This window comes from Cinclus cinclus, chromosome 15, assembly GCF_963662255.1.
Source record: "Cinclus cinclus chromosome 15, bCinCin1.1, whole genome shotgun sequence".
Lineage (NCBI taxonomy): Eukaryota > Metazoa > Chordata > Aves > Passeriformes > Cinclidae > Cinclus > Cinclus cinclus.
Window position 1 is genome coordinate 6768085 of NC_085060.1, and position 14647 is coordinate 6782731.

General features: G+C 38.9%; 1 protein-coding gene across 1 annotated transcript; it reads right to left on the minus strand.

Moving 5' to 3' along the window:
- Nucleotides 1–1578: 1578 nt before the first annotated feature.
- On the minus strand, nucleotides 1579–3122 carry LOC134050202 (EOLA-like protein). The gene is made up of 2 exons (XM_062503120.1): nucleotides 2864–3122; nucleotides 1579–1796 (listed from the first exon to the last, which is right to left on the minus strand). Exons 1-2 carry the CDS (start codon nucleotides 3114–3116, stop codon nucleotides 1579–1581), a joined length of 471 nt encoding a protein of 156 aa, XP_062359104.1. The 5' UTR covers nucleotides 3117–3122.
- Nucleotides 3123–14647: the final 11525 nt, after the last annotated feature.

Below are 14647 nucleotides of genomic sequence, written 5' to 3' on the forward strand. Positions count from 1 at the left end.
ATATTCCCAAACCCTTGCTGCTGCTGTCAGTGTTTAGGTAACCCACAGTTTAAATAGCTTAAATACCATCGGTCTCATTTCTTTACTGTTAGCATGGCAGTAAGTGCAGAGTGTGTGGACATTTCTGCATCTGTTCAAGGTGTATGCCTGAAAAACTTGGATGCAGCACTTCCATTTCTGATGCTCTGGATCTCCCCTTGGCTGTGGACCAGCTACTGCCTGAAACCCAACCCAGGACTATGCCATCCCACAATTTAAATTTTGTTGCAGTTTTATTTTATTTTTATATATATTTATTTTATTACATTCTGGCTAAAAAAAAATCTGTCATCAGTGAGATTGTTACTGGATGTCAATTTGCCTGCACACTACCATGGAAAAGAAAATCATATGTTGAGCTTGCTTGAGAACCCACTGCCCAGGAGACGAGCAGACTGCACAGCAGGACCAAGGGAGAACAGGCACAGCTCTGCACTGGGGAAGGCCTCACCTGCCGAGCACAGTGCCAAGGCAGGTCCTCGAGGCAGTGGTGCCCATACAACTCCATGTGCTGCTCCTCAGACAAACACGGACGAGCTCCAACCTCTGCACTTTCCCTTCAGCCCAGGCCCAGCAGGCCCTGGCTGGGGCCAGGGAGCTGCTCTGCTTCACACAGCCCTGCCCTGCAGTCACTCCCACCCCTCCAGCTGTGCTGGCAGCAGCACGGTCTGTGTCAAGGTCACAGCCCAGCTCCACGGGTGGTTCAGACAGTGCCTCTGCAGGCACGCCCCGGGTGCCAGCACTGGGGATGTGAGGTACCTTGCCCGGCTCTGGCCGAAGTGCTGTAGTCTAAGGGAACAGTTTCCTAAGTGCTCCGCTAAAGTGTCTGAATACAAAGGCTTTGCTACTTGTCCTGTTCTGGTTTTAGAGCTGTGCCTAGGTGTGGCACAAAAAACGTTCTGGATTTGCTCCAGAAAAACTACAGGATTTTCACTATACTGTAGGGTGTGAATTTTGAAAAACATTTGAGAGTGCCAGAACATAATGACTCTTATTTGTATTTCTTCACACTTGTCTTGAATTCAGTATTAGATTTTCAAAAATAACTAGTATTTTTCATCTTAAATAAGAGAAAAAATTTAATACTTGCTCAATTTTATTTTGTACTAGCACCTCCTCAAAATGACCTTTCTGCAAAGTCTGTCAGGTCACAGAGCTATATCCATCATATGCACATCTTATGTGCCTGACGTGAATGAAAAGAATCTATCCTTTAAGGCAGGACAAGGTATGATCTGGGACAGATGTCCTATTAATTGTGGCAGCTAGCTTTTAAGTACCGTTTTCCAACAACCAGAGATGCAGGTATCAAAAAGAAATTTTAATTTACATTTAAACTGGCACACAGTCCATAACCATACACTGAAAAAAAGGCATTTACTTAGTTGTTTATACAGGAAACGTCTAGAAAAACAGTAATTTCTTTTAATACTCATAAAGGCATCTTGTATGTTTTGCCTCAAACAAGCAGTTCTTCAGATGTATTTGCCATTTCAAAAGTCTGCATTTAAGCAGGAACAATTAACAGTAAGGCAACACCTAAACTTCTGAAGGGATCAGTTCTTCAGGGATGTCCACGTACCACACCCCTCTTCTCCCTCTGGCAGGAACTGGTTCCAGAAGCCACCTGGGATTTGAAACAACAGTCAAGTATTTCTGTTCTAGATTACTGAGGACAGCTTTCTTCTCCAGCTCCAGAATCTCTTCAGGAGGCAGGTTTTCTGGATATAGTGATGTCTCTCCAACGTCAATTAATCCTGCATTTTATAATTAAAATAAAAAATTAGTTGCCAGTTTGATCTAGAGAAAAGTTTGACAAGTAGCCCCTGCTGAGGACACAGAGAATAGCCAGTTTGTTACTAGAAAAGCACAGTCAGAGGGAGGCATACCTCCCACCTCTGTTGTTTGCTGCAGAAGTCCATGTGACTCAACTCCAGTGGAGAAAAGGGAGAGGGTACAGTAAAAAATCACCACAAACCAGTGATGCAGAACTCCCTGAAAAGTAGCCTGCATCTAACAAGACACAGCTGCTATCAAAACTCCTGAGTTACATTTGGCCTTGGCCTTAGCTTCTGTAAAGGACAAAACTTTCTCTGTTCCTCTCAAGCCACTGTTCTATTAACATTTTAAAATCATTAAACTATTTTGAAATTCCTACCTACTCCACAAAGCATGTAATTTATGTTAAGGCTGCAAATCTCCATATTAGGTAGGACCTACAGTTTTCAGCACTGTAGAACCACCACAATGCTCAGTGTATGTGATAGAATTAATTTGTTGTGCAGGAATAGCTAAAAGTATTCAAATGACAATGAAAGATGATGTAACAAAGATACCTACAACAAATTAGCACAAAATGAGCACTGGATAAAAGCTTTGTAAGTGTACAGTGCACAACCTCTGCTATATGTGAGCACAATTTGTGCAGTGAAACATCACTGCCTCGGCACCGTGTGTTACAGGAACAAACTTCACTGCCCAAATACCAAAAGCGACAGAGGGGGGTTTGTAAAACTCAACCAGGATTTATTTATGTATACTCTAAAATGACATGGAAAGCACTGCAACATCATGAATTTGCTTGACCATGAGTAGTGCAAAATGGTTTCAGCAAGAGTTCCTAAGGTCAAAATGCAAGAAGCGTGCAATTGACATGTATTATGCTGAAACATACAGGAGTTCAAACAGCATCACAAGTTATGCTCCACTCCTTCGAAGCGTCAAAGAAATGTCATGCGTGCAAACACATAAAGCAGATTTGTATTTGAATTGACTGTTAAGGAACCAAAAGTTTGCTTAGAAAATATAACCTATGGATACTTACCTGCAATAACTCCTCTGCCAAATTTTTCCCCGTCATCCAACAAATCTTGCAGTTGTTTTGGTGTCATGCCGAACCTATTCAGAAGAATTTCTCTCCACGTTTCATCTTCCCAGTCCTTAACAGCTATATGAATAGCAATGGTGCAGTTCTTGTAACCTACTAGCAAAGGACGCCAACGAGTCTCTACTGTTTTGACTCGGTTTAGAACCAACCCCGCGTAGGGCTGTCGAAAGGAAAGGCAAGCGAATTTCATCGCGCTCCTCACAACGGAAGCCGTTTATTTCCTACAAACACACAGAGACCCGGGAAATCAGTCTCCACAAGCTCCCGGCTCCGGAGCCGCGGAGCTGCGCGGGGGGAACCGCGCGGCCTCCCTGGGGGCGGGCCCGGCCCGCGGGCCCCGCTCCGCCCGCGCCGCGCTCGGGGCTCGGGCCGCACCAACAGCCGCCCCCGCGGCCGGGCACAGCCTCGGCGCCGGGCACAGCCTCGGTCCCGGCCGCGGCCGGAGCTGCCGGGGCCCGAGGCCCGGCCCGGGACCCTGCACCGGCTCCCGCGGGGAGCGCTCCGCCGCCGCGCGGCCATGGAGGCCCCGGGCCCGCCGCCTACCTGCGCCGCCGGCTCCGCGCCATCCGCTCCGCCGGCCCGCCCGGACGGTGGGTGCCAGGGGCGGGTCGGGGCGGGCCGGGAGGCGGTGGCACCGCGGCCGTGTCGCTCCTGCGGGTTCTCGGCCGACCCGGGGGGAAGGATGGGGTTACGGCCTGGTACTCGGCGGTCCGGAGTGGCGGGTGCCCGGCAGTGGGTGCAGAGGGGAGGAAGGAGCTGCGTGTGCCCTACCCGGGGGGTGTCCGGTGCGACATCGCCAGGTTTGGGCGATGGGCGAGGTGCCCTCCTCCGCCGGGAGCGCCGTGCCCTCAGTACCTCGGGGTACCTGTCCGGCTCCGCAGCCGGGCGGTGGAGAGCTTTCGCGCCTCTGGTCATAACTAAAAACCATTTAGCACATGAAAATTCAGTGCGGCCCGGCTCACCTCCTTGCTTTCTTTAGCCACTACTTTGTTCGGGACAGAATTTCCCGAAGTGCTCTCATCCAGCCCTGCTCTGTGAGGACAGTCTTACCTGTATCCTGTTGCTTTCAATTGCGTGTTTTGCATCAAGGCTTTGCCCTTCTAATAGAGCGTTTTGAACAACGCAGTTATTGTTTGACAACAGATTTTTGTGTCTGCTGGTCCCACTGTGACCCCTGGCAACAGGGAGCAACGCGTGGGGGCCTAGTGAATACAGTAAAACCAGAGACCTCACAGGAAAATAGGATCTGGAAGAGGAGAGGGTTAGAATAAATGTATAGTCCCACTCTATGTGTTTACTTTTAAGGGGCAGCCTATATATATTTTATGTCAGTGAACACATGTTTGTACATGCTAATTTCCAAGGTATACAAATCAAAGAGACCTCATTAAGGCAGACTGTGATACTAAAAATGGCTACTGATGGAGCAAATTGAAGAGTTGAGTCCTGCCCAAATTTCTGCAGGTACAGAAGATAAAAAACTGCAGATGTATCTCTGTCCAAATAAAAATCATGGAAGATTTATCTCTTCTGTAAAGCCTTATCTTTCAGCTGAGGGCAATAAATACAACAAGTTTTTGGGGAGCTTTGCCATGCATGCAGAATGTAAGAGAAAGGGAGGAGAGAATGTTGACCAAAAGGAGTGAGTTAGGAGAGACAGACAATAGGAAAAAGAAAAGTGTTAGGGAAGGAAAAGAAAAAATGGTAGTAATCACAAAAGGGAAAAGTAATTATGACTTTTCTTTTGCTCTGTTGAGCCATATTTCTTAACCATGAGAAATTTCAAAGGTACTTTAACGATTCCAGGAACTCATGGGTGGAAAGAGTAAAGTGATCTGCTGGAATTACATTGAGAAAGAGAGATGGGTGGATCCTATACTTAGAAGGGCAGAGGAACTTCACATAATAAAAGGTAAGATTAGTGATGAGTTTTTTTGTTCAGGTCTCTGATTTTGTGAATAATGGATATTTATTGGTAAAACCTTACAAGTAATACTAGTATTCTGTAACTGCAGAGTTAAGTGATTCTTTTCTGATGATAAGCCCTTCCATAACTTCTATGAGATCCAGATTTGGCATATGCTTTAAATATACCTTCAGTGAATATTGTGCATGAAGTATTGAAGTATTGTAAGAATATGAAGTATTTTATGGCTTATAGAATTTAACTGTTGAGACTTAGTTTTACTTACTACCATTTTCTGAAATTTCTGCTTCATTATCCTGTTTTTCCCCTGGATATTTCTAATATCTTGTATAAAATGTTCCAGATGGAGTCATTCCAGTCATTTATATAACATCATAATAATGAGAAGTGAAATTAGTAGATTATGTGAATTTAAATTAATTGTAATTTTTACTGGGTTATTACTGCAAATGCTTTTTTTGCTTTAAGCTGTTTCCATCTTACTAGATGTGCATGGTTAGTACAAGAACCTGTTGAATCTGTTGAGAGTTGCAAGTGAGTAATGAGCATTCATGGGGAGAGGGTGTTGGTATTTGCTTTTGGTATTTTTCCACTGTATAATTGTATTTTATGTGGGGGTTATTTATTTTGGAGGAAATATAGGCCAGAATGTTTTCATGTTGTGTAAGCAGCTTTGGTTTTGTTCATGTAACTTATAGCATGATTTTGTGTCATCTTTCATCACATAACTAAAATAGATTTTTTTTTTTTTTCTTGCGCTAAGGAAAAATCTCCAGGGTACTTAAAATCTCAAGTCTGACAGCTCTAAATAAATTATAAATAGCTGAAAATACATGTGCTGCTACGAAAGTTGAACAAATATGTTGAAAACCTCCTCTCACAAAACTGTCTTACTTGGTTTTTAGAAACCTTATTCCATATATTGGAACACTCACCAGAAGATTTCTAGCATAATTTCTAGCATCTAGGTAACAATTTCTAGCAGCATGTAAATAAGGCCCTGTGATTAGCAATCCTTGTCTATTGTTCAGTCTTTTGTGTGATGAGTGGTAAAGGACCTTCAGTTGGTTTTCTCAGGATTGAAGAAAATGATTCAAAGTGTATAGCAGTGAATATGAAAAAGAAAATTAATTCTGATCTTAGCAGATGATCAGCTTATGCTTGGCATCTTAGATGCACTTTATTGTTTTCTGGTCACTGTGGCTTTCACATGCTAACACTAATCCCAAATTATCTCCCTCTTGGTGCAGTACCTCACATGTAATCTCACCAACAGGAAATTCTTCAACTTGTGTCTGTGCTTCTGTAAACTATTTCATTTCACTGCCTCTATATTAGCTTTTCTTAGGGTATCTCTAAGTTTAATTTTGACTGAACAAAGTCTACATAATTCCCATTAAAGAATGTGTTACTGCGTTCTGTGGAGCTAAAACAATCCCTGGTACATCATTTGTAAGGACTCAGGTCTGATCTCATCTAGATAGGCAAGCATTGCTTTGTTCCTTGTCACATTCACTTAGTAGCTGATTTTACAGGGTTCAGTACACAGCAGTAGGGGCTGGGATATCTTGTGTCAAAATCAGGTCAAGGGACTTGATCAGCTGCAGTTCATTTCCAAAGTGGGGACTGATGTGGTGCAGTATGTTCAAGGAAACTAGGGGTCAAAACTAAAATTTCAGCTGTTAATAACCCATTAAATACAATTCAATACAATTATTTGTATTGAATGGTCACTATTTAATAGTTGACATTCATCCGAATCTGTACTGTGTTGATATTTGAACATACACTGCATTTTACTGCATTTTAGAACATCAAACAATGTGAAATGTGCTGCTGCAACTGTATTCTTTTGGCAGCGATCCCATCATAAGAACTTCTACCAGCCTTCTACATTTTGCCCTCTTTGCCTTAATTTTACTCGGTCTCTGATTCTGACATTATAGTAAAAATAATACTTATATTCTGTCATGCTGTTTTGAATCTCATTGTACTTATCATAAGAAATTATGACTGTCTTAAGCTTAGTTCAGTAAACATATCTCTAGTTTCTTTAGATGATTCTCTTGTTACCAGATTTGTTGAAACACTGTTTTCTGACCAGGTCTCTGAAAATTTGAATCCTTGGCTCTTATTTTTTTTACACACACTTTGCCCCCCACACCCTGCAAGTAGAGCATATTTCTGGTTTGTAACACATCATTGACATCACTAGCCTTGTCAAAAATTTGGGCATTATAAATAGTCATAGATTGTTGGTGGCTTTCAGGAAAGTTTTCTGGTGTCTGAGAAATATTTTGAAGAGGTGAGGCCAAAGCATTAAGTATTCTTTCCAGTAGTCTACGATGTGCTAGACATCCTTAGACCCCTACTGCCCCCCCCACAATGTCCTGCTTGTCCCTTTTCCATTAGATCTTGTTGCTGAATTTTCCATGTTTGCACTGGCCAGCAGCTGTGTTAGCATGAGACAGGTCAGGTCTGCTGGTGACTTTTATTACTGCTAAGTGATTTATTTCTTAACTTATAGGTGGCTAATATTTAGAGACCATCCTGGTCCTTCTGCTTTCTGAAGGTTAAAAGAAGGTTGCAGCTATAGGCCGAGCCCCAAGCTAGCTGATTTAGAAACAACTTGTGTAGCTCTCCATAGCAATCGTTTTTGATTGAGATACGTGGCTTCGTGCTGAGGTGATGTGCAGTGGAAGGAGAGCTTGTAGTAATGAGCTCTCCTTCCTCTGCTGATTATTATGTCCAATCCACAGCCAGCTCTGCTATATGTGGCTGCATAAAACATTTAAAAGTATAAGACTTATCAACACCTTTTTATGGCCATAAGTCCTCAACCAGGGTTCATGTCCTCTGAAATGCAGAAAACTTTTTTAAAATTTATCTGCACTCCTTCTGTAAAGGGAGTAGTTATCTTCATCTAATTGATGCTGTCTGTCTAGCTTTAGAACTATTTGGGGTTTCAATCTCTTTTGAGATGCAAGGTGTTACTACAAGTTTTAAAAAAATCATAAAGAGCTGTTTGTAATAGATAAGTAATAGAATGTTTGCAGTACTAAACTAAAATATTAATGACTTCCTTTGTTTCCTTAGTAAAGTCTACTTTATATGACAGTTAAAATGCTTAGGAGATCTTCCATAAATTCTGCTGTTTGGCTAATTTGTGAGAGGAAAGCGCAATGAATTTTTTTTTTTTTTTGGAGATACATGAAAAATGTTGACGGGTTTGAAATAAAGTATACTGGTTTCCTACTGAGATTCATACTTACTACTGTGTGATCTGCTCTATTATCTGTAGAGAATGCTTTTGTACATCAGAGGAACAAAAAGATCTTCAGCAGATTATTTCATTAAACTGGTAATAAGTATGAAGACTCTAAGGCTAGCACTTCTGCTACACTGTTGTCATTGAATCATAAATCATTTCTGTAGCTGCACAACAGGATATGTAGCAATGCTGATGGTGGCAGTCTAGACTTGAGCTGAAGTGGATTATTTTGAAACAGATCAAAAATGTAGATAGCAGGGCTCAGCAGAACAGTTTTGGGGCTAGAACCTGGTGACTAACCACAAGAAAGGAGATAACAGAAATTAGATCTAACTAAAAGTGTTATCTTTCCCAGTCCTTAGATATCCTTTGTAACCTAATTATGAAACTGTCGTATAAGCATTAATGAATATATTTTCAACACTCCTATTAGGTCTGTGATGGTCTATTCTAATATACAGATAGAAAGGGCGGCCACTGGAAGACACGTGTCTTTATTCCAGATATGATGACCTACCTTTAATCCCAAACAAAGTGTGAATGCATGGGGCTTGGGGAAAAAAGGTTTTAGGGTCCATCTTACTAATGTAGTGCCTCAGCTACATAAGGTTTTGGGGGTTTTAAGCAGGATTTGCTTGTTACATGCATTTCCGAGAAAGCAAAGCTGTGCTTTTGTGTTCTGTGCTTGTGCCTTGTTCTTGTCCTGTCTTTGGAAGTGAGATGTGAGAGTGGTACACTTGCATGAGGGCTTCTGATCAGACACAGAGAGTCTGTCTCATCTGGCTCCTCAAGTGACGCTCCCTTGAGACACTGTCAGTGCTCTGGCCTCTTGTAAACAACTCATTAAGCAGTGATGTGTGTTGCCATATACCAGTAGTTGTGTGTAGCATTTGTAACATGAAATAGCGAGTCAAATTATTCCAGTTTAATGAATTCCTGGGATTACTTACCAAAATAATAATAATAAAAAAATAATCTGGTCACATACAATTGACTTATCTGAAAACAAGAAAAAAAGATTCTGATGAGTCCAGCACTAAAAAGCCCCAACAAACAAACATAATTGTTCTGTGACTTTCGTTGTTTGCTTTATGGAGGAATCTTCTGTAACGTGCAAATGTTGGTTTTGTGAAACTAATTAGCATGTAAAGATTCAGCTGTAATAGTAATTGAAACCTTCTGGTTCAACAGACTAAGTTGAAGTTTTTTTAGTATTAACACATCCTGCATGTATGGCCCACAGTTGAAGATCTAGAGCTGCTTATAGCAGCAAGTTAGTATTAGGACTTTTATAAAGAAGTATTTGTTGGTGGCAGTTGTGGAATCAACGTGATGCAGTCTAAATCTGACTGCTGCTTCCAGTGCTGTTGGTGTCTGTAAGGCTGAAAAGGAAAAAGTGACTGATACTGCTCTCATTACCCTCATACAGTATGAAAATGAGGTACAGTGCCAAAATTGAAATGCCACCATTCCAGCATATGATTTAAGCTGTTCTTCACATTGAACTCCATTATTGTTCTCAAAATTCACTGTACTTTAACCTTCAAAGTGCCTCCAGACTAATTTAAGAATATATGAAAACTGCTGCAGATAACATGAAAACTACAAAAAAATTCTTTCTAGCTTGTCCTTGACCTACATCACATGCTTCATTAATTTAAATATGTAACCAGCATTTGCATTATTAAAAATAAATTCTTCTCTCAGGTATAGCTAAATGATGTTCATTTATAGAAGGATTTGCTTGTGGATCCTAAAGTGTGATATACAGTCCTAACCATAGGAAATCACTGTAATGTCTTTTTTAGAATACTTTGAATATTAATCTGTATTATTTAATATTATAACTGATAATTATAATAATGAATTATAATAATATAATCACACTGATTAGAATAATATTCAATCATTAATTATTATAATTATTATTATAATTATTATTTAATATATCTGAACCACTGACATCCACCATGGAACAAAAATACTGTAAAGAGCTAGACCACATCTCCTGGAGTAACTCTTGCTTTCAGTGTCTGGGCATCTGAGTAATTGAACAGATACCATTTATCCCCAAAATATTAAAGGGCAGGTTGCTATTTTTGTCTTAATTTCAATTAAAAATTTACTCAGGTTTTACATTTCCTAGTTATTAATATACTTGCTTAATTACTCTTTAAATGGTGTTGCAATTTGGGAGACAGACATGTAACAAGACACACTGGGTTCATGCACAACAGCCAGCTTTGATTAAGTACAGTTCTTACATAGATCAGAGGGGCTGTGTGGACAATCCCCACTGGCTGCTCAAGTTACATAATTGAGGTATTTATATTATCAATCACACTTCTGTTTGTGCTGGTTGTGCATTGAAGACACATGGGGGGAGGGCATACTAGGAAGTATATATATATGCTTCCTAGTATATATTTTTATATATATATAAATATATAATTATGCACACATATAATATAATAGTAAATATTATATATAATACTATAAAACAACAATTCTTAATAACATTATGAAATTATAAATTAAATTAATAAATTATAATAACAGATCATTGTAATAATTATAGATAATATATTAATAATATATTATAATGTTAAATATATCTACTAGGAAGTATATATACTTGCTAGTATAGATAAATAAATATATAAATAAATATAAAATTCGCAAACCTAAACTATGACACTGTTATAAAGTTGGAATTATTTACAACTGTGAGGCCTCCAGGCCAGCTGTAGGCCACCACAGAATGGTAAGGAATTTTTGAGGCTTATAGCTTCTGGAAATTATTTTTAGCTGAATTACTGTTTTAGGTGTTTAGATCAGTAAACTGATGAATAAACAGGAGATATACAATAATTCCTCTTTTCTCTAAGTTGTTGTTGCCTTTCAACAGAACTGGTGAAAAAAACTCCTTCCTTCTTATTCAGTGAGGCACTTACTTTTTTTTGTACTGTAACTGCATAATGAGTGCCTGCTGAGACAGTGTGTGTAGGGCATATTTGTATGCATCAAAACCATAGGAGCTCAGACTTTAATCATAGGTCTCTGAGCACATGGAAAAAAAAAGAAGTTAAGTAGGTGTTCTGCTTATATTGTGGCATTCTCCTTGGGAGTTGTTACGCACTTCATATCATATGCAAAAAATAGATTTTTTTTTTAAACTTCATTTGGTTTCGTGTTGGTATGTGACTCAATATGAATCTCAGAAGACACCTGCCCAGTTGAATATATGACTTGTAAATACAAAACTATAATCCATCATCCAGGAAAGGATTAATACTCTGTTTTTTTTTTAAAAACCTACTTGTTTAATTGTGCTCAAACTTTTTGTACTTGCTCTTGGCTTTTAAACAAAAACTTGAGTCTGCTTGATGCTTAGCAATTCTTCACAGGCTGTGTATACAGGTTTTCTATTCAAATTCCATCCAGGTGCCTAGGTGCAGATGACTTCCACATTCTGTAGTTCTTTTGAATTACAGGTTAAAACCAGAAAATTTCAAAAGCCTGTTCTACCATGAAACCTTATTCTTGCTATCTACATATGCTGATGCCATTATGAGTGTTGAGGGTTTTTGTTCCAGTCTAGTTGGATGCCAGTGTATGTAAAGAAGTGACTCTGTTATTGCATTACCTGAGGCATTGTAGTGAGGGCACCATCTTGGACCTCTTGTTTCTCAAAACTGAGAAAGTGAGGAGTTTAGATGAAAGTTCAACTTTTTAAGCACAATGCAGTTGAAAAATTAAATTAGAGTGTGCTCACTGCCTATGGCTTCTCTTAGAAATATCAGTAAAATATATTGAGTATCCCTGTTAGCCAGGGGAGGTACCTTTCTAGACCTTACTGATTTCTTTGGTTAACAGGACTTAAATTAGCAAACAAATAGCCAGAGTTTTAGTTCCAAGCTACATTTCATGCTTTCTAAAGGATGGAATCTGCATTGTTTTGAAAATCTTGTGTTTCTGTGGGTTGGTTCTGTTGAGAGGACAGACAGAGCACTGACTCGGGATGACAGCCCCAGCAAATGCTGTGTGAAAAGCTAATCAATTTATGGTGTCTGCAGGAGAATAACTACCAGAATCAGCAGGCCTCTCTGACAAGACTTAAATTACCTTAGCTTTTGTAAAAGCTTTTGATTACACAGCAGCTGCCAAGATCTAAACAACCCCACCCACTTCAAGGCAGTTTTTCTAGTTAAACACTTGGCAATGTTTGTAATTTTTCATCCATCCCCCTAGGCATAATAAAAAGGTTTGCAGTCTTGTTGTTTTGGTGAGCAGAGAGGGGAAGTAGTGATGTATAATTGAGAGATACCTTTCACAGGACAGTTCAAAGAACTGTGTGTGCAGATAAAGAAAATTCCTTTTTCTTTGTATGCTGTGACAAGCAACTATTTTGATCTTCTGGTGCCATCTCTTTGGGAGCTGACTGCCATATAAATACAGCATGTTCAGCAGGTACAAGGGATGTAGTGAATTAGTATTTTTCTCACTAATATCACTTCATTGTTTACTGTTTTATAATCCAACTACATTTTCACAGTAAGATAGATACATATTATATTAAGAGATGCAAGATTTCTTATCGATGATAATCAGTTTCTAGTTAGATTGTGTGGTAGGAAATTGAAACAGCTGTTAGGAAATTTTATTTGGGCATTGAATTATACCTATATTTTTCTGTCAGATTTATAGAAGTTTATCTTTTCAATGCCAAGAAGTTTATTAAATTAATATTAATGTTGTTATGACAGACAAATGCTATGATTCAGTTAACATACAGTGCATTCTGGTGTTACTTTAAATATTAGTGTTAGAGCAAGAAAGTTACTGTTGGACCCCAAATGAAAGCATGTGCAGCAGATAACAACTTCAGGTGTTTATTTATCAAATGAAAGCCAAGCTCTCAGCCAGTCCCTTTTGGAGCAACCAGGTTTCATTAGCATGTTTGATATCTTACAGGTTCTTGTCTAGCTACAAATGCCTTTATGTTGAAGGCAGGAAAACAGGCATTGGTTTATGCTCTCACATATATTCACAGGATGAAAGTGTGTATGTTCACTGCTTGGAACAATGCAATGAGAGAAGTTTAAGCTCATAGCGCTGCATTTTGTTAAAGAAAAGGAAAAAGTAACAGCTTTTGAACATACTAAAGATGCATTTATCGCTGCTCTGCTTTAGGGATTAAGATAATGTTTTTCTAACTTGTGCACAGGTCTGTGTTTGCTGTGAAAAGCTTGCTTTCTGATTTATACACTATCATTTTTAGGGAGGCACTCAATGGTGTTGCAATGTGCAAATATGTTTTGACTACTTTTAAAGAAAAAAAAAGAAAATTAATGTGGCAGGGGTTTTTTTTCTTAAGCTAAGATGTAATTGAATCACCTTCTGAGATGATTCTTCGAAAATTTTGAGCTGTTTTAGTACAAGAACCTTTTCTGACTTAGTACAATGGGTGAGTGAACCCATTGTCAAAACTGCATTTACTATACTATGGCATCATTTTAATGTCTTTGTCATTAAATTAAGATCAAATGCAAAAAAGCTAATTAATACGTTCAGTACTCAAGTGTATTTTCCTCGGGTGAAGTTTTCATTTCAATGGAAAGAAATTAGAGATCTGCACTCTAAGACTGTGGCTCCTCCATTTCTAAACTTCCCTTTAATAAGGAAATATCTTGTGGAATTTGACAGATTTATCCTTATCTATGGGATAAAAACTGTGCATAAACTATAATATCCTGTTGTGATTGGTACCAAATTATCTGACTTCTATTGCCACTGAATAGAAATGTGTAGGCTGGCTGCTCATAGAGTTAATGCTTGAAATTCCAAAAATAACAATATTGAAGTAGACCACTTCAGAGGAGGTTATTCATCATTAGACAGCTTTTTGACTGTTTGCTGACTGTTGATCTTCACACTCTTCTACATTTGCAGTGTTCTTTGAAATCACAAAAGATGCACATACTTTGTAAAGAATGTATTTTATGCTTAAAAGGCAGGTGCTCTGACTAAAGCATAATTTTCTAATTAAGAATTACGATTATCCTTGAGAAATATGGATTACTTTGAATGTGAAGGAGAGATGGCTTCTAGTATATAATGTGGAAGTATTACAGTAGTAGTTCACATCTTTGCTTATTGATCTGTGTGTCCCATACAGTGCTTCTTAAGTAAATAGTAACAGAATGATGCATCTTATGTCTGTACCAATGTTGTCTGGTATCACCACTGAATTTTCAGGACCCTCTGCCAGATAAACTTATAAGTTCTTTCCTAAGAGTAAGTATTCATGTTGGAGGTCTCTACATTCAAATGTTATATTCTGTTAATATCTGTGTATCTAGTTATCCCAACTTTGATCCAGGATGCAGTTGGAGAGGGACAAATTGAGAAAGCACAATTAAACTTAATCATACCAAAGAAAAGGACAAAATGGTTTTATTTAAATATATTAATGTTTACACATGCATACATAAAGCAATTAAGCAGAAAATATCTGACTGGT

What these genes read in the sequence shown, in the direction of transcription:
- LOC134050202 (XM_062503120.1), bottom strand. Translation starts at nt 3,116, where the DNA reads ATGAAATTCGCTTGCCTTTCCTTTCGACAGCCCTACGCGGGGTTGGTT. An exon ending in TGGCAGAGGAGTTATTGCAG is followed by an intron (nt 1,797 to 2,863) that starts GTAAGTATCCAT and finishes TATAAAATGCAG; the next exon opens with GATTAATTGACGTTGGAGAG.